The sequence below is a fragment of the Trichoderma atroviride genome, chromosome 2, assembly GCF_020647795.1.
Source record: "Trichoderma atroviride chromosome 2, complete sequence".
Taxonomy (NCBI): Eukaryota; Fungi; Ascomycota; class Sordariomycetes; order Hypocreales; family Hypocreaceae; genus Trichoderma; species Trichoderma atroviride.
In genome coordinates, this window is record NC_089401.1 from 542,973 (window position 1) to 561,802 (window position 18,830).

Sequence of the window (18,830 nt, forward strand, 5' to 3'; positions counted from 1 at the left end):
GAAATGACCAAGGACATGGTCCAGTGGCCACAGAATCTCGATTGGAAGATGCGAATTGTTCTGCCGGAAGACTCGATTGACGATACAGAGGCACCCCTGGTGACCAATGACAACCGCGACCAGTATGTGAGTGACTACATTCGCTATCTGACGGATATGTCAGTCAGACCTCAGTACGAGGCATTCGAGCGGGGGTTCAAGAGTTGCCTGTCAGACAAATCGCTCTCCCTACTAAGCCCCCAGATCTTGCAATCTGTCGTCGAAGGTGTGCAGGAAATTGACATCTCTGAGCTTCGACGATATACCCGCTACGTCGGATGGGATGCCTCTCACCACACTATTAGAGACTTTTGGTCGATTGTTAAGCGATATGACGACAAGATGAAGCGCAAGCTCCTCGAGTTTGTGACTGCGTCGGACCGTGTTCCCGTCGGAGGCATGCGCAATCTGCAGTTTGTAGTTCAGCGGAACGGTGAGGGCGAGGGCAGTGGAAGTCGTCTGCCGACAGCGTATACGTGTTATGGGACGTTACTTTTGCCGGAGTACAGAGACAAGGACTTACTGAGGCAGCGGTTGGCGATGGCGCTGGAGAACGCGCAGGGATTTGGCTTTGCTTGAGCAGTCTTATATTCATGGCTCTCTGTGAACTTTTTTTCATTCCTTTCTATCTTTTCCCACAGAGGAGATTATTGGTTCCAAGTGTTACTTGAGCGTTTTTCAGTCATTGCGTCTTTGGGATTGGAAGCGATTGCTCTTGGTTTTTCACCTTTTAGAATTGCGCTGGGAGCGATTTTTGGCGTTTGGCATATTCTGAAGCTTTAGCATACAGTTTTTAACAATATCTATATACAATATATGTTTCAAATAAACAATGATTTAGGACTAAATCTTGATCTACTCCCTCATTTGTCTGACATTCAGATTGATTCTCTTGTTCTGCATCCACCCCTTCCACTCGTCAAACTCGCCATTCTCGCCACTTGCAGGCCAGTCTGCCAGATAGTCCGGACATGTACCCTTCATGACTTTGGGGACGCCGTGCCATGCGTAGCGGGATTCGTTGGTCATGTAGATGGCGTCGCCGGAGCGCAGTCTCAGCAAAAGGTACTTTTTCTTGTCCTTGTCTTGGCCGTCTGCTTCTTCGTCTTCGTGAGCGCCGCGGCTGGGGGCAATCATGAAGAGACACTCGCAGCCGAAGCTGAGACTGACGAGGCCCTTGTCTATCTCTTCGCTGACGTCTCGGTGCATCATCATTGTGTCCCCGGGAGTGTAGAAGTTGACAATGGCAGCCTGGGCGAGGGTTTCGGGGAATAAGGTGGTAAGGAAGTTGGATAGGTCGGCGGGGAAGGAGGGCGGTGGTGCTTCGGGGTAGATGCGGTTGGTCCAGTCGTATTGGCCGCCGAGGGTGACCCAGTGGAGGCGGCGCTGGAGGGCTTGTTTGATGGTGAGGGGTTTGTGGATGGAGGGGTCTTTGGGGATGAATGAGGGGGGGGATTCGGGGGAGAGGGAGAAGAAGGATTTGGGGGATGAGGATGAGGAGGATGAAGGATAGGGGAGGTCGTAGTGGAGGTGGAGGTTTGTTTGGTGGATGGGGTTGCTGAGATCGCGGTGGATCATGGTGTTGAGGAGGTGAGTTTGGATGGAGGGGGGGATGAGTGAGGGGAGGATGAGGAGGCCTGGAGAAGAGTGAGTGAGTTGATATAGATGAGGAATAGGGTGAGAGAGTGTATATACCAGGAAGCAGAGGGTGATGTAAAATAGGGGCATCAGCGCCATCCGCATCCACAGCCGCATATTCAGGCCCCAGGTAGGAATACGCCTGTGAGATGGTGGACCGTGGGATGCTGCCAGTTTGAATGAAGCCGCTTTCTGAAAGAGGTAGACGGGGGTCGTCGAGGGTTTCTTGGAGGAGGATGGACTGGTCGAGGCGGGAGAAGTGTTTCCATTCGGCCTTCATTTGGTCCGAGGGCTGTTCGTGGGCGTCGAGGTCGAGGGCCATGGTGGGTGGATGGGATGATGTGTGGTGGTGGTTTGAGGTTATGTTGAGAATGGTGTATGAGAGAGTGAGTAAGGAGTTGTTGATGTGAGGTAAGTGGGAGTATGATATGATTCATGGGCCATTTTGAGAATTTTGATGGAGTTGGGTTAATGCACTGTGCTTGTGTTTGGGACACTGTACACGGTAGATATCCATTTTCTGCGTAGGTGGACAGCGGCTCGGATTTAAAAATCATTTGGATATTCTCATTTTGAGTTTCATAGCCTTTCTTTTCTATTGCTTTGTTCATTACCTGCCAGAAGAGGCTGCCGGGTAAGATCTACAAATCTTATATATGAGTGCAGCTATTCCGTGACCACTGTGGCAGACGTGATGTACCCTGTATCAAACGGTTTAAGCATTGTATATTAAGATGTAACCGTTATTTAACCTATATTAATATTTTATAATAAGATAAAATCTGTTTTATCATCTTAAAAAGAATCTCATCTGTGTTTTTAAACATAGTACTTGTGTTGTTGTATCTGTCCCGTAGTTGAATCATCTGTTGAATCCAACTTTAGATCCGCTGCCGTTTTAACAGTGGGGTCACAGCACGTTTACATCAACGCTAAACTCATGGTTCAAATTCAACTCCAACAAGCAAAATCTCATATACAAAATTTTGTTCATTATGCCTCCATCAAGGCCACAAGCCATTAAAGGCCTTTCAAACCCCCAAATATATAAAGCCTACTTCAGCACATCCCTCCCACGATGGCCTCGTCTGCGCCCAACCGCAAAGCCTCGCAGCTCAGTCATACCCAGCAAAGATGAGATTTACAGCAACTCTATTAAACATGATCCGCCAGCACCACCTCCTCAACAAACTCCCAAAAAGACCACCCCAGCCTCAAATACATCAAGACCAACCACAAATCCCATCCAAATAAACACCACTCCCGCCCCCAAACGCTCCGCGCCCCCCAACACAAAACCCCACAAAGAAGCCCTCTTCACCAGCACCCTCATCCGCCAAACCGCAAACTCATCCTCCCTCACAACAACAACCACAAGACCTCAAGACGCCCAAATCGCCGCCGCAGCATCCTTCTTCCAGCAAAACTTCCAGTTCCTCTACTCCGCCGAATCTCTCCGCCACCACCCCAAAAACGAGCACATCCCCGAGATCCTCATCCTCGGCGCCTCCAACGTCGGCAAGTCCTCCTTTCTCAACGCCCTCGTCGGCAAAATCGACGCCGCAAGGGTTAGTGCCCGTCCTGGCAAGACCACACTCATGAATGCCTTTGCCGTAGGCCCCCTTCCGAAGATACCAAAGGGCCATGTGAAGCAGGGCGAGAAGCTGCCGCGGTATAGCCTCGTCTTGGTGGACACGCCCGGGTATGGATTCAAGAGCCAGGCGAGCTGGGGAGATGCCGTGTGGAAGTACATCAAGGCGAGGAAGATGCTGCGTGGAGCGGTGGTGCTCATTTCATCGGAGAAGAAGCTGATGGAGCAGGATAAGTGGCTGTTGAGGACGCTGGCCGAGGCGAATACTCGGACGCTGGTGGTCTTGACAAAGGCTGATAAGGGAGGTGGCTCGTGGACTGACAGATGTAGTGAGATGGCCGAATTGCTACGAGGGGAGCTTAGAAAGATATCAAGATCGGCTGGGAATGGATGGAAAGAAGGTTCGGGCTGGAATCCGGATATATACATCACAGCCGCTGGAATGGATCGTATGCCCAAGTTAGCGAGCGGAGGGGGTGTAGGAGGAGTCCGGACGAGCATCCTCGAAATGGCAGGCTTCGATCTTCAGGATAAAGAAGTGAAGAAGAAGGACGAGACGATTACGTATGGCGGTCCGGTGGTTTCATTTGATGACATTAAATGGAAGCCATGATTGTGATACACAACAGGGTGTTGGGGGTATTAATATCTTTGTACAATTGACTATATGTAACTGTGAACAGGAGGCATGGCTGTGTAGAGAGGATAAGGTATGATGTACTAAAGTAGGATAATTTGAAAGGACCAAAACAGAAGAAAAGAAAATCCCGCTTAACAATAACATTGGATACCATAGCCGCAAATAGACTCAAATAGCCAAAACAAACGAAACCCAGGCTGATTAGCCCCCCCTTGATAGACCTGTTGGATTTGATGGATGCCGTCGTATCTGGACGGCTGCTCACAGACCTTCTCAGCTTGTTATCGAGCAAGCTCTTGACCTTGCGCAACTTGGCCCATCTCTCCTTGTCCTTGGCATCACGCGCAGCTTCATCCTCCTCCCCGTCAACACTCAAATCAACAGAGATTTGCGGAGTGTGGCCGCCGCCAGCTGGTCGGGTTGGCGTTTTGTGAGGCGTGGACGCGCCTTTGGCAGCCAGCTTAGATGGCGACCTGGCCCGGCCCTCGTACACCCTCCGAAGATCTGACTCGTTTTTTATGGACTGCAGCAGCATCTTCCATGCCGGCATATCGACGGATTCGCTGCTGCTGTGAGTGACGTGTCCCCTGCTCTGTGCGGTCGCATTCTTCCAGGGGCAGAAAAAGCGATGTTCCCGCTCGGGGTCGAGATAGTCCATTGGCGCGGGGACGACAATCTTGCCGTTTTCATCCACCTCTTTACTTTTGAACATCCACAGGCCCAATCTTCGCTGGCAGGTGTGACACGATGCAGTGTTTGCAACAGCGCCAATGCGGGTATTGGTCAAGCCTTGCCAGCCAAACAGTGCAAGAGCAAGCGCCGGTCGATTGGGCGTATTTGTCCCAGACTTTTCATTAGTAAAGAAATCTGGCGAGAGCTGGTCAACCACCTCATCCAAGGCCATGTCCTCTGGGAGGTGGAGGTTGAATTCATATGGGATAAATGGCTCTCGTGCGCAAAGCTCCACATATCGCTGTTTCAGAGCTTCGATGGCAGCCTTTGAGCTCATGAATGAGAGCCGAAGTAGTGAGTCTAGGAAGGAGTCAGTAAATGCGACTAGGATATCAAGCTACACAATAATCTTACCATCACAGCCTCGTCTCTTCCAGAGGCAGTCTGACTGATGCGCGCTCACAATCAGCTCGGCATACTTGTCAACCAATGCAGCTTCTAAATAACCAGATCAGCGTCATTCATTGAAGTTTAAGAATCCTCCAATACATACCAACTTCGGCAGCCGTCAGTGCATCCGTCTCTTTGTCTCCAGCCTCCTTCTTCAGCTTGACAACCAACTCTTTGTGGCACAGCAAGCACCGCACCCTTTCCTTCCCCTGGCATGCCCACCCCCTCTTGGCCCACTCCACTTCATTGACTCTGTCCGGCTTGGGCGTCCAGTCGGTGATTTCTTGAAACGTCGCCAGTCGCTTGAGCAGCTCCTCCCTGTCACCGGGAGAATACCTCGCAGAGCCATCTCTCCGAACTTTCGGAGTCGTGGCGTCCGACACTGTTCGCCTGATGGAGGTGGCCAGACTTGTGAGACCTGAGGAGACAGTGTTGTCTAAGCGTGGAGCAGTCGACTCGGGAAAGCCCAGGCGGCGACGCTTCTGCAGCAGCGCCTCATAGTCCACAGCCTTGGTGCTCGCTGCTCGGTTTCCAAACATGGTTGCTGGCGACTCTTGATCGGTGCTGGCGCGTGGGCTACTGAGTCCCTGGAGCAAGGCGTTGAACTTGCGTTTGGTAGAGTTCATGATAGACAAAGGAAATGGAGGCTGATGAGCCCGATGAGACTGAGAGGTGGATCGCTCTGCGCGTTCGGGTTGAGTAAGCTCAGCAGGCGTATTGGCCAGGACGCATGGATGAGTAAAAAAGGGTTATGAAGACCCCTTGGCCGAGAACAATAGAGACCTGAGCTTGGACAGGTGCTGCGCAGACCCAATATCAGTCCGTTGTCGAGGCTTAGCGAAATCACCGTCTCCTTTCAGCAAATCGTGGATATGAGTTCTTGGACCCGGCTGCGATCAAAACAAAGGGCTCCAGTTCCAAAAAGAAAACAAGGAAATTCAAAAAGAGAAGAAAGCGAAAGCTGGTCGCGACAGCAGAATTAAACGTCAGCGGGGAAGGCTTTGTTGCCGTTGAAACTGAATATCAAAGAACAGGCCAATTGCATCACCGGATCCTGCAGGCCGTTGCCAACGCCAACGTCGTCGCATCCCTGTCGCGCGCTAAAAGCCGGAGCCCGGTGCTTAGTTAATCCCGCCTCAGCCACCAGCGATAAGCGATAAGCCCTTCTCACCGCCCTGCTTGTACCTTACCCTTTTGTCTTGGCGCCTGTTCCTGGCGCGTGGCAGAAATAATTTTTTTCTTGTTCGTTTGGCTGCCGTAAACCCAAGTTGTGAATTTGGTGAACGGCTAATGCGCTGCTGAATATTTTTTTTTGGGCAATCGAGTCTCGCATCTGAGCAGCGGTTCAGATTTCAGCGAATGCGATTGGAATAGCATTGGGGCTTTTTCTCTTTTCGCCTTGCACTCAATTCTTTCTCAATTGGGGCCCACTGTTAGGCTTGAAAGTTTGAAGAGCTAATTTTTCCCTCTTTATATCCATCCGCCTCTCACATGTCCAACGCCTCTAAACCACCCTCTTGGCTCTTTTCCAACAACACCAACAACAACCTTTCTCAAAGCAAAGACCAAAAGAGCAATTCTTCCCGCTCGACCAATTCCTCCAACGACGACATGGCCAAGTCGAAACCTGCCGCCGCCGACAAGGGCGCAGAGTCTGTGCAGCCTCCTGCCCAGCTCCTCGACCTCGTGGAGCAGTTCCTCTCCGACAACTCCTTCAGCAGCGCCCTCAGCGCCTTCAAGAAGCAGCGGTCAAAGAAGGGCTGGGGCGAGGCTTCTGACAACACCAGCGGAAGCACTCTCGTCGCCGTCTTCAAGGCCTGGGACAACTCGGCCAAGGCCCCTGCGGACCGGGATGTCGAGATGGACGACTCGAGCAGCTCCAGCTCCAGCTCAGACAGCTCCAGCTCAAGCGAGAGCAGCAGTAGCGAGAGTGAAAGCGAGGACGAGAAGCCTGCCCTGGGCAAGAAGAATCTGAAGCGCAAGGCGCCTCCCAGCTCGAGCTCCGACTCCAGCTCGGACTCGGACTCAAGTTCTGATTCGGACTCTGACGACGACAAGAAGCCTCAGGCCAAGAAGCCTCAAGCAAAGAAGCAAAAAGTCGAGGCCAAGCCGACCCCAAGCTCTGATTCCGACTCGGACTCGGACTCTGACTCTGAGAGCGAGTCTTCCAGCTCGGAGGAGAGCTCCTCAGACGAGAGCTCCAGCTCAGAAGAGTCCAGCTCCGACGAAAGCTCCGACAGCGAGTCCGAAGTCGACGCCAAAGAAGCCGCCAAAGTCCCCCTTCCCGACTCCGACTCCGACTCATCATCCTCATCCTCAGACTCTGATTCAGATTCCGACTCGGACTCGGACAAGAAGCCCAAGGTCAATGGCGTAGCCAAGACTAAGTCCGAGGCCAAGGAATCGTCCGACTCCTCATCCTCCGCCACCATGGACTCCGTGCCCAACCCGCCCCTGCCGCCCAACCCATACGACCTCAAAAAGGAGAAGAAGAAGAACGAGCCCTTTTCCCGCATCGACAAGAACATCAAGGTGGACCCCAAGTTCGCCTCCAACGAGTACGTGTCCATTAGCTACTCCCAGCGGGCACACGAGGACCTCATTGTCACAAAGGGCAAGGGCTTCACCAAGGAGAAGAACAAGAAGAAGAGGGGCAATTTCCGCGCTGGCGTGATTGACATTACGGAGAAGAAGGCCGTTTACTTTGACGACTAAGCAAGGATTGAGAGAGGAAATGACTGAAAAAGAGAACGAAAGAAAGATGTAGAGAGAGAATACAGTACGTGGTGCGTAAAATATCCTAGGTGGACAGGTTAGCGTCTGGGGTTGCATCAACAGCCGGTGTTTAGGGCGGCCTTTTGTCATGTTTTGTCATGTTTTGTTTTATAAAAGTCGTTTTCTTGTTTCCCTAGACTTTTGAAAATGGTTCTTTTCGTTCATCTCACGTTTTATATAAAGTATATATGTACTTGCTCTTATAATCTAGAAAAAGTGCCTGCTTAGAAACGACTTTTAATTGTGATAATGTGTAATATTATAAAACGCCTTTAACTCTGCCAAGTTTGTTCGCTTGCTTAGTCTGAATCTATCTATGCAAATCACATTATCTTCCATCCATGCCTAAAACTTCAAATCATTGCCAATGATAAGGTGGTATCTATCAAGTCATCATATATCCCATAAAAGTATAAAACCATTTGTTTCGTAATTCCGCGCGCTTACGTATTCCACCGCTATGCCAAACTCAAACACGAAAGGAGATGCGAGGTGATGGTAAAAGGGCTCGGCTTCAAATGAACAATGACAGCGAGAGCAGAAAGACGGTCAAACTGATCAAAAAGCGTCACATCGACTTCATCGTCGTTTATAAAATCACTCCTCTTCAAAAGGTAGAGCCATTGGGCCCCGGCTTTGAATGCGGAGGAGGCTGCACCTCATCCAATGGCGCTTTCTGCTCCGCCGGGTCAGTCACTCCAGACATGATCTCGTTCTTTCTCTTCACGGCTGGCCAGTCACGAACTCCGTCCTGTGCATTCTTGAGCGCCTCGCTCAGCCACTGCTTCCACTGCGGCGTTCCGGGCGCGGCACCGCTTCGCTCGACCCATCCTATCGACTTTGTCTCGCGTATGGCGTACCACAGGGTGCGTGTGAAGCTGGGGTGTCCTTCACGCTCATCATTGGAATTGGTGACGCCGTGTGCGTTTTTGCTGTCCTTTTGTGTGATGTCTTTGCAGTTATAGCGTGAAAGATCCCAGAAGTACTTGAGGGGCAGCATGCCCAGTCCCCAGTACAGGCCGTTGAGAACAATGTACGAGCCTCCGATGAAGATTTGCGAGTTCCAGGTGCAGTTGCCGAGGAGCACAACTCCAAACATGAGGAGGATTGTGCCGAGCGCCATGCATAGCCTGTAAATCTTCTCGCCGACATAGTATTCGCATTCTTCCGTGCCGGAGTAGAGCTCGCGAGCCACGTCTTCTGAGCAGCGAACCAGGACAAAGGCGCCCTCGCGCGTGCGGATCATGACGTCGCCGCTGGGCACCTTGTTAGTGTGGCGACGCTGCATCAGAATCGGCCGCCAGGAAGAAGCATAGCCGATGACGGTGGAGACAAAGGAGACGAGGACGATGGCGAGGATGGCCGTGCCGTCTTGCCAAAAGACGGCGGCGATGAGGATGCCGATGCTGAGAAGGCATGAAAAGGCAGACAGGATGTGGAGAGGGGAGAAGAGTTTTGGTGGAACAATGGGCCGTCTGCCCTTGATGGCGATGGTTCTGGCTGAGAGCAGGTCTTGCACCACCTCGGTGTTGGTTCGTCGGCGTATGATTCCGGGATGGACATCGTGAGGGTCGTTTCCACTGGCAACGCTGGGGTCAAAGTGGACTTTTGGGTCTGTTGAGTGCCTTGCGGAAGGGTGGCGAGCTTCCTCGATGTCTCGGTCTGTGGACGAAGTCATTCCCCGATGCTCCGCGTCCTGCTTTTCTTCACTTGGGGACATGCCCTCGGAAAAGGGCTCGGCCTTGCGAACCAACGACATGGCCCTGGCGATGAAGCCACGGCCTTGATGTGGCTGATTTAGCTCCTCCAACGGCTGTGCATCCGCCGCATGTCTGATGTCCAGCTCGACGAAATCGTAGGGGACCAGCTCCTCCAGGGGCAGGATGATGTTGGCAAAGAAGCCCACCGAGTCCAGGACCGTGCCGCTCTCGACTCCAGCCATCTTGGCGTGCGTTTCTGGCAAACGCGTAGGGCGTGATGGCTTCAGAAGAGCTTGAGGTGCAGGCAGGAGACGAGGCAGCATGCAGAGCATCGAGGCCGTGATGGTTTGTGCATGTTCACCGATGGCGGACTCGCCAATGACTGCGAGAAGGGAGACGACGTCGAGGCGCCACGAGTCTTTGTCGTTGGGGAACCATTTCCAGCCGGGATCGCCTGGGTTGGACATTTTGTTGATTTATATTGCTGTTGTTATTGCTCTTGCAGTTGATGACGATGGCGATGACGATGCTGTGGAAGAGGGAGAATAAAAGTATACGCAGCAAACTGAACAAGACGAGAGCAACTCAAGCAAGGCTAGACGACAATTAGATGGAACGGGATGAAGACGGCAATGGAAACAGGCTTCGCTCTACTGTTGTGCTTGAATGCAAGAAGAAAAGATGGAAGAGGAAAAAGAAGCAATGAAAAGAAGAGAAGAAAAAGATTAGAAACAAGAAACCCGGACGAGGTGAGATGAGTGTAGCATCCGCCTGTATTTCTGGCGGCTCTGCACTCGACAGCGGTCCATCGATGCGCTTTAGAGGGGCCTGCAGCAGGGCTATGCTAGTGGGCTTAGTTGGGCGAGCGTGAGCCACACTTTGATCGGTCGGACAATTCTTCCTGCCTGGTAGCAGTGATGTTTGCCTGTAAATGCCGCCGGGAGTCTTAAGCTAGAAATTAAGATTAACATGCCGGTAACAACACCAACACCATCACAAGTAAAAAAAGAAGGACACTAGATAAATGAAATCGCTATATTGATACGCCTCAACTTGAGTAGAGCTACCAGTCCATATTGATTAGTAGTTTCTCCCCTATTCTTAGACTACCCGCGTCAATCAGTCCCTTTTGGTGCCTAGTTGCCTTCCTCCACACCACTACATTGTCATTTTCAGCTCCCAAACGCTGCCAATAACCTCTGGAGCTCTGCTGAATCGCCAAGCCACCTTGTCTCTGTCGGGTTTCTGCATGCGGGTGGCGATTTTAGTACGTAGAGCTGCTGCTTCCGCGGAGGGGCTGTAACTGCTCTCGTCCATTCAAAATGGCTTCAAGGTCTCATTACTGCTGACAACCGTTCGTGCAACCCACTCTTGTGCAGCTCTCGCTTCTGCCCATCGCCCTAGGCCAAGCCACAGCGATTTCAAATCATAGACGTAGTCTGCCGTTTTCTGCAGTTTCTTAGCTGGATATTTGCGTAGCATCTCTGAGAGGTATACGCAAGCTAGGCATATTTTGTCCTTGTTCAAAGCCTAACGTGCTGTAGATCTTACAACTCAGAGAGAGGACTTGTCGGTATATGCAGTTCCACATGCAATACTACCCCACTGGCTCACCGAAATGCCTGGATTGCCCCATATTGTCAGTGCTCAGCCAGACTCATACGCGTACAGTGCATTGGGCATCACGGCTTCTGTGGTGATAAAAGAAGAGCATCAACCCAACAACTCGCATCTTGTGTATGCTCATCAACGAATGTTTCTTCACCGCAAGACTGCAGAGTTACTCTGTGGATAGTAATCAGCAAAAAGATTTCATACCATCAACTTGAACGTTTCGACGAGTTTTAGCCTACATACCCACCTGTCAGCACCTTACCCGCCCTGCCAACATGCCGCATGACTCCTGAGTTACAAGTTCGTCTCAACAGATTCCCTGCCAGTAAGCCGCTTGTACAAAATGTAACCTTTGGAAACTGGCATCTTGTTTTGTCTTTCTTGAATTCAGATATATCAGTCTCCTATTCTCCCTGGAGTTTTCTTCTTTCAGTCCATCTTGAACTATTTTCTCATCAGAGTCGAACCACATGGCCAGTTCCTGGTTCCAACCCTGCTCCGAAAATGTAATCAGCGACAGCCCGAACATCGAACAGACAAGGTATCCGCTAACGTTGAGTTGTCTCAGCGGTCAATTCTCCTGCCCTATCAAATGCTATAGCGCCAACATTTATTAGCACAGATAGGTACAGGCGCTTAATGCTATTACTGATACAAACCACAGCACTCTTCTCTTGCTTTCCACCCTAAATCCTCAATCCTTTGACCGCTATTTACGATACTATAGATAGGTACGCAGCGCACTAATCAAATTCTTCAGCCGGCCCGACTTCCACTTATAACTTCAGCTCACAAACGAATCACAGATTCTCCAAGCTAGCCCTCGTCAACCCACATCCCGGCATTTATCGGCAGTTGCTCAATCATCAATCCTGGTAACATCTATAAAAACAGGACAGGTAAATCTCTAAATGTATCCACGTAATATAGAGCGTACATGTATGTATATAAAACGGCATCGCTACCACCATCTCTTCGTAACCAGCGTTCATCCGTCTAATCAGCTGGGTATCGAGCAAACGCCCCTCTTTCTTAAGCCTCTTTGAAGGCAAGACGGCCACACCAGCCAAAACGCCGCATTCATGGAATGCAAAATCCGCAAAAAGTAAAGATACGCCAGAAACAGACAAACAAAAAAGCAAACGAGTGAACGAATGCAAGAGATGCAGTCACATCTTGGACTTCTCTCCAACGGCACTAGCCACTTCCTCTCCTCTCTCCCTATCCCAATCGATCACTTTCATCAGGAATTCTCTCCATAGGACTTCCCAGTGATCCATTATTTCTTTTCTCTCATCATCACCTAAGCATGCATGTTCGATGCTCCACATAACGAGCTGCTTCCATCCATATAGCCCCATGCTTTTCTTACCGACCATGACTTGGTAAAAATCATGCGATAAAGTAGATCTTTGCGTGCGTTAGACTAAAATACTCTCCAGACTTCGAATACACAAATAATGTATAACCATACAATAACTTACCTGAAAAATGCTCCATTATCAGAGTTGACTGTACAATGCACATTATTCGCTAGCAGCTGGTACATTGTATGTCCATTAACCCGTGGTGTAAGCCCCAATATCTCATTTGAAATGGGGCACAGCTCTAGGCATATACCCTTTGCTTTCATCTGCTGCATGATATACGGATGGTTCGCCAACGCAAATCCGTGCCCTATCCGCTTTGACCCGAGCAAAAGAGCGTCGACTAAATTTCCATCTGTCTCGGTGCCCAAATCTAGCGTCTCGCCACAGTGGAAGAGAAAAGGAATGTCGAGCTGTTCTTCGGCACATGTCTTTCTAAACTCGAGTAACTGGGGAATGAAAGCCTTGATTGGGGAGCCTTGTGCCTCTTCGCCAACGAGATCATACCCTAGGAGAGAGTAAATTAATGCCATTTCCAAAACAAGATGAGAGAGAGTGTCAGTGTCAGATGCTTACCTGCAATCCACTTCGGCCACATCTTCTTGAACCTTATGCACTCGTCAAGACCCTCCTTGACCTGCTCGGGTGAGAATGATCTTGGTGTGCAATATATAACTTTGAGACCTTTAAAGAACTTGTTTTCTTTTTGGAAATCCTTTACTTCTTCAATGATGATCTTCATGATGCCCTCGTTATCAATCCTATCATTCCCATCATCGCTGGTAATGTAATTGCTCTCCATCATAGTCGGCCGTATCTCGGCGTACTGAATGTTATCTCGGGCAAAGTCTTCAAGGCATTGGCGGGTATACGATCGGTATGCAGTTTCATAGTTGAAAAGGCCTTTCATCATCTGCGTTCTCCCGTTGAATTTTTTCCAGGCACTGCATATTTAAAAGAAAGAGATATTAGTCCGGAATGTTCTGGGGGGAGGAACGAAGGGTCTATAGTAAAGGCTCACCCAGATGCTGTTTGCAAAGGATCGTAAGCCTCTTGTTCGTGAAAAGTGAGCTTATTGAGCAACCACGTGTCGGCTGTGGTTTTGTTATTACTACCAACATCCGCTCTGGTATAATACGTTGAAAAGCGATTCAAAAACTCTTTAAACTTCATTGTTTTCCCGGCCTGATAACTAGACGAGAATATGTCGCCAGGGTCCTCCGGATCGGATTTCTTGATAGAGAACTGTATCTTGCACTTGTCAAAGTTTTCAAACTTGTTCTCACCCTCCTTCTCTTTGCAGACTAGGGCGTGGCTACTCATGATAAACATGCGATCCATTCCTTTTGCAATGTCAAGCAGCACACGTGGCGGTAGGCATGCATTGAAGTGGTTATGCAGATGAGCGCCTTTGGGCAACATGGAAGCGATTTTGAATAAGCCTGTTTCGCCAATCAAATCAACATTGGATAAGAAATGATCGCCTGCAAACCGCGGGTGCTCCTGGCCGTGATACCCTGTCCGAGACTTTTGCTCAGAGAAAAAACACTCATCTTCTTGTCGCACTTTTCGAATGATGTCGTCAACACGCCGCTCCAGTGCATCTGCCTCGTGCCGAAACCGAGCATCAAATGACAGCTCATCTTCTTGAGACACGACCTTTGCCCGCAATTCGTTGTAGCCGTCTGCATTCGTTATGGAATCGACAGTATTAGAGTTTAGGGGTAAGCTATAACTGCCGTCTCTAGCCTGGTCCCATTTTTCAATTCTCTGCCGCCGACGTCGATCGATCTCGGAATCGTGCGCCTTGATGAGCTCACGCGCAGCGGCCTTGTCACAGTCACTGTTGCTGTGCTGAGAGCAGTTTTCATTCTCACTGCCAGTGGAATTCATGGTTTGTCGTCGTTTTTGTGGTACTCCTCTCTTCCACTGACGAAAAAGTCTGAAGCGCCTATACGAAGAAGGTGAGTTCTGCATAGGCGGAGAATGGCCGAAACAAGAGCAATATAGAGACGAAGGCGGGGGGAGGGTTTGCGGCGAGGCTTGAAGCAAGGCTGAGCTGACCCATAGAGGAGTCTATTGGATTAGGCCGAGGGTAGCGTGTGCGTTAAATATGTATTGATCCTCTTTGACGGGGTGTATGAGCGATGCCGAGGTGGGCAGAGGCAGGCAGGCAGGTGATGAGACAAGCGCATGAGCCTCTACCTTGGAATGTGAGCCTTTCTTTGGTACTGCCGCCGCTCCGCTTGTGACTTTTATTATCGCTGAAAACGGTGCGAAGCATCAAGGCTCTTTGTCTGTACAGTGAGATGTATATATATTCTGAGGGTCGGTCAGCTTGGTCATCCACGGCTAAAAAAAGCTAAAAGCATCTTCCAATCATGCAGCCAACAGTGAAAGCTTCTTCCAGTAGGCAGCCCAGCGTCAGATCGTTGTCTTGAGAATTGGACAAAGTAGAAAAAAAAAGATACGAGATGGCGCCGCCAACTAAGCAGGTCACAACAAAGGAGGCGCTTGGCCGTTCGTCGATAGCGACCTTCTAGACCAGCCCCTAAATTTGAGTCTTTCGGCCAGCGCATGCGAAGCCACAACAGCCCCGCATCAGCTTGAACACTGAAAGAGCAGGCATACCGACGGATCAAATGCTGTGAAAGATACAACCGCAAGCACCGACTTACCAGAGTCTTCCAGCACGAGCCTCGAGTCCTGGCGCAAAACGGTAGCGCAACGAAGCCGCGGTCCTTGGTAGTGCTGAAATGAGGGCGCAAGCCACGGGAGGGCTTCGCTTATGCTCAGGTGAGGTTGTTTCTCGGTCACCGCTCTCTGCCAGGGCGACAAGAGTCAGTCGGGGACAAGGACTGTCGTGTCACTGCGCTGGAGGCTTCAGCGATTAGCTTGCCGCGGGCTGCATCTGCTTGCGGGAGATCGAAGCGTGCGAGCAAGGGTCGCTGCCACGATGCCGGCAGGGGTTGACACGGGCGAGGAGAAGCAGCGGCAGGAGCTGGCGATCATCAGGCGCTCTGGCGAGGGCGATGGCGGGCCTGGGGAGGCTGTGTATGGGACGGACGAGACTTTGATCGGTGGTGTTGGTGTTGTCGCAAAGTCGATGCAGGCGCCCAGTCGCGAAGAGCACGAGCCGGCCAATGCCGTCTTCGTCGTGTGACGTCTTCAGCTTCTTGGTACTCGGTACTTCAGCGAAAGAGCGCATTGGCGCTGTATCCACTCCACGTGCTCAGCGCTAGGCCCTGTTCGGGGCTCTAGATCGCTAACCCCCAGGCCTCCAGCGCCAAAGTCCCCTGGTGCCTTGCAGCTCCTTGGGCGCAAGACGGGCGTCTACGGGTCTCCAGTACTTCGGCCGTCTTTCTAGAGCCCATCAGCCTTGCAAAGAGCCTTGACCAAAACGGTAAGCCGCGTGCCATCATAGCCACTTACATGTCCACAAGGGGCATCTTTGTGCATCGTTTTCTACTATTTCTTGGCTCTTTAACTCGAATTGTTAATCGCCGACACAGGGCCTCAAATTAGGTGAATCTTTAGGCAGCTTTTTGCTAGTGTTTGGGCTCTTATTTGGATCCAGAGCACCAAGGAGAAGGGATTGATATACCAAAAGATGGGAACTAGGCCACAGGTTTAGTATTTCCATCTATACAGAGTCATAAGCTTTGCAGACACATGTACAAATAGTCACTTTGTGTTATTTTATTCTTCTGAGAATTTCGCATAAAGGAGGCGACCCTATAGGTAACCCCCTTTACGTTGCCGCTCTTAGCCAACTATGGAACTGTTACAAAAGACCTGTTTTACACTTGAATCCTGCTCCAACTGCCCTAGATCCCTGTCTTTTGGCCCCATCACATACCTAATTTGACTACATGTTGGCTGTGAATGGACATCTCATAGGCAGCCGTGGATACTGATACAACCCCCTATTGGGCTCGAGCATGTTTAGGGCGTCCAATACGGAATATCCATGCCAATACCGGCTTTTTGGAACAGCCACTCAACTTGGGCGATGTCTCTCCGCCACAACTCTAATTTGATGCAGTAGGAAATCAATTTGGCCACTCCTTAGCCCCATCTTCACCGCCCTGCTCACCGTCATTCAACTCCTTACTAAAAGGGATCTAGCCATCCTTCGCCGGTGAAGTCTACACAGCTATCGTATCATTGTCCTACGAGGCAGAATCGCCCATGGCTTCAACCGGTTGATGTATTGATGTGTTGTCATTTACACTTCATCACCCCACATCATGTTGCATGATGGTTCGTTCTGTAAACCGGAGGGGATGGCGATGCCTTCACGAGACCCCATCTTATGATTGATACGTGGCACTTGATTCACCAAATGTTGGTCAAATAGTCCCTTCGTTGAGCAAAGCCACTCTGTAAAAGGCATCTTAGCCTCATGGCACTTTGAATTTGCTGGCTAGTGATATCTGCCTTGCCCCTTACTTGGGCCTTGTTACAACATGCATTAAGCTTGCCAACGCATATTCTCTTGCCCAACTATTTACTCACCACTCATCATTCATCACTCACTAACATCATGATAATCTACTCCACCGCGCTGCTGCATTCCTTCGCGCAACTCACTCTCGAACTGCTAGTACTTATCCAGTTAATATCCTACAAGAAGCTCCATATCTGCCTAACTTACGCCCTTGACAGCGAATCATCAGCTGCCATCTCATTATTCACTCACATCTAACATGCCTAAGAAAAAGAATATCAACATGGGTTATTTGATATCGGGTCTAAAAAAAAAAAAGGCATTATCAGAGCTTAAATGTGAAAAAAGAAGCGCCCGAGGGGGGGGTCGAACCCCCAACCTTGCGGTTAAAAGCCGCACGCTCTAGCCAATTGAGCTACCCGGGCAGGCTATTGGGATGGAGGCTCAACCAAGATATTCCCACTATATTGGCTTCACTTAGCAGCTCTGTAATAAGAGGACCGTTCTTGCTGCTGGAGAAGAATACTAATTCCTTGTTATAATCTCTCTGAGTTACATAACTTTCTCTCTCTATTTTTTTTTCTTTTTCTTTTCTTTTTTTTTTTTTTTTTTTTAAATAACTCTGCACTTGCAAGTGGTTGGAGATCATGTTAATTTATGGGTATTTTGCGAGCGTGCGAAACGAACTCTCTGGCATCTTCTAGAGATGTTACAACTTATAAGTTGACTCGCAAGAGAGTCGAGACTGCCAATCGGGTCCGCTACACCTGGCGCAATAATCCCTAGCCTCGTCGCTAGGCCATTTGGACACTGGACCGACACGCCGATGGGTGGGATTCTGCCGTTGGTACTTTGAAGGAGGCAGATCCCATGGGGGGCACCGCCCCTCAGCCAGAATTCCCAGCCGTCGGCTGCGTAACAGGCGCAGCAGCACGCCATGTCAGGCGAGATTACATGTATGCTGGCTCCGTCAAGGCACGGGTCAAGGCATTGGCCGTTAAAGCATATAGGTCCTCCAGTACATTTAAATGAGTGAGTCACCAAGGTAGCCATGAAATGGATCTTCAAAGATAAATAACATACCTCGTGTCCACACTTGCCACCGTTGTGACTATCAGTAAATATATTCGTACAGGACGCAAAGCAATTTTCTAGCTTCTCAGGAGGGCACAGGCATTAGCTATCAGGGCATGAAGTTCATGCGTACACTTCAAGTCGATCAGTCACCAAGGTAGCCCCTAGAGGATAATGTCGTCAATTTGGACATGGCTTACTTTATTGCCGCATGTACTGTAAATGTTATTTTCTATAGGAACGCACTCTTCATCGCATAGTAGCCGAGTGGGAGGTTATGGAGCCGCAGGGACACGGCTCGTAAGTATCATAAGAGGCATCTAGACGTACCGGCGTTGTTGAGGACCGTGCTGCCACTGAAACACTTGCCTCAGCAGCTTCTTGCCTCTCAGCGTGTTCCAAAGCAGCGTAGGCTTTGTTTGCTGAATTTACACACTGTAACAATCGGTAATGCAGTATAATATTTAACCAGTTTAGTTTCTGTGAGAAATTAGGAATTAACACTAAGGCCGTCTTTATATACTCGGGGTTAGATTAAAACTCCATAAGAATATTTTCCTTTTTTCATATAGGTATATATTATATACATGTACACTATTTTTCCCCCTTTATCGCTGAAATATTTTAAAGCTGCATAGACGTTGCGTCCTACTGGCTTAAGACAATCCTTTACCTTCCTCTATTCTCAAGGCCATGGACAGCGGCAGGATCCTTTCTTGGGTTTGCAGCCTTCTGGAAGAGGCTGTAAAGAATGATAACTTTCTACGTTCAGACGTGACTCTGAAGCCTACGATTGCGCCAACAAAACGCAAGATCGCAT

At 49.9% G+C, this 18,830-nt stretch overlaps 8 protein-coding genes and 1 non-coding gene across 9 annotated transcripts; 3 read left to right on the plus strand and 6 right to left on the minus strand.

Moving 5' to 3' along the window:
- Positions 1-3: 3 nt before the first annotated feature.
- TrAtP1_002850 (uncharacterized protein) lies at positions 4-618 on the plus strand (the record flags this gene model as incomplete). Its single annotated transcript, XM_066111642.1, has 1 exon — positions 4-618. One exon carries the CDS (start codon positions 4-6, stop codon positions 616-618), a length of 615 nt encoding a protein of 204 aa, XP_065967720.1.
- A 264-nt stretch (positions 619-882) lies between these two features.
- Positions 883-2,099, minus strand: TrAtP1_002851 (uncharacterized protein). The gene is made up of 2 exons (XM_014087527.3): positions 1,735-2,099; positions 883-1,676 (listed from the first exon to the last, which is right to left on the minus strand). The coding sequence occupies exons 1-2, from the start codon at positions 1,997-1,999 to the stop codon at positions 895-897; spliced, it is 1,047 nt and encodes a 348-aa protein (XP_013943002.2). The 5' UTR covers positions 2,000-2,099; the 3' UTR covers positions 883-894.
- Positions 2,100-3,115: 1,016 nt separating this feature from the next.
- Positions 3,116-3,769, minus strand: TrAtP1_002852 (uncharacterized protein; the record flags this gene model as incomplete). The annotated part of the gene is made up of 1 exon (XM_066111643.1): positions 3,116-3,769. The coding sequence occupies one exon, from the start codon at positions 3,767-3,769 to the stop codon at positions 3,116-3,118; it is 654 nt and encodes a 217-aa protein (XP_065967721.1).
- Positions 3,770-3,864: 95 nt separating this feature from the next.
- TrAtP1_002853 (uncharacterized protein) lies at positions 3,865-5,656 on the minus strand (the record flags this gene model as incomplete). The annotated part of the gene is made up of 3 exons (XM_014087529.2): positions 3,865-4,940; positions 4,995-5,078; positions 5,134-5,656. 3 exons carry the CDS (start codon positions 5,654-5,656, stop codon positions 3,865-3,867), a joined length of 1,683 nt encoding a protein of 560 aa, XP_013943004.2.
- A 628-nt stretch (positions 5,657-6,284) lies between these two features.
- On the plus strand, positions 6,285-8,033 carry TrAtP1_002854 (uncharacterized protein). The gene has a single exon (XM_014087530.2). The coding sequence runs from the start codon at positions 6,522-6,524 to the stop codon at positions 7,743-7,745; it is 1,224 nt and encodes a 407-aa protein (XP_013943005.2). The 5' UTR covers positions 6,285-6,521; the 3' UTR covers positions 7,746-8,033.
- Positions 8,034-8,044: 11 nt separating this feature from the next.
- Positions 8,045-10,468, minus strand: TrAtP1_002855 (uncharacterized protein). The gene has a single exon (XM_014087531.2). The coding sequence runs from the start codon at positions 9,970-9,972 to the stop codon at positions 8,413-8,415; it is 1,560 nt and encodes a 519-aa protein (XP_013943006.2). The 5' UTR covers positions 9,973-10,468; the 3' UTR covers positions 8,045-8,412.
- A 542-nt stretch (positions 10,469-11,010) lies between these two features.
- TrAtP1_002856 (uncharacterized protein) lies at positions 11,011-15,635 on the minus strand. Its single transcript, XM_014087532.2, has 4 exons — positions 13,508-15,635; positions 13,063-13,430; positions 12,604-12,994; positions 11,011-12,529 (listed from the first exon to the last, which is right to left on the minus strand). Exons 1-4 carry the CDS (start codon positions 14,461-14,463, stop codon positions 12,289-12,291), a joined length of 1,956 nt encoding a protein of 651 aa, XP_013943007.2. The 5' UTR covers positions 14,464-15,635; the 3' UTR covers positions 11,011-12,288.
- Positions 15,443-15,649, plus strand: TrAtP1_002857 (uncharacterized protein; the record flags this gene model as incomplete). Its single annotated transcript, XM_014087533.2, has 1 exon — positions 15,443-15,649. One exon carries the CDS (start codon positions 15,443-15,445, stop codon positions 15,647-15,649), a length of 207 nt encoding a protein of 68 aa, XP_013943008.2.
- Positions 15,650-17,287: 1,638 nt separating this feature from the next.
- On the minus strand, positions 17,288-17,361 carry TrAtP1_002858. Its single transcript has one exon. It is a non-coding gene; the product is annotated as a tRNA-Lys (tRNA).
- Between the last annotated feature and the right edge of the window lie 1,469 nt (positions 17,362-18,830).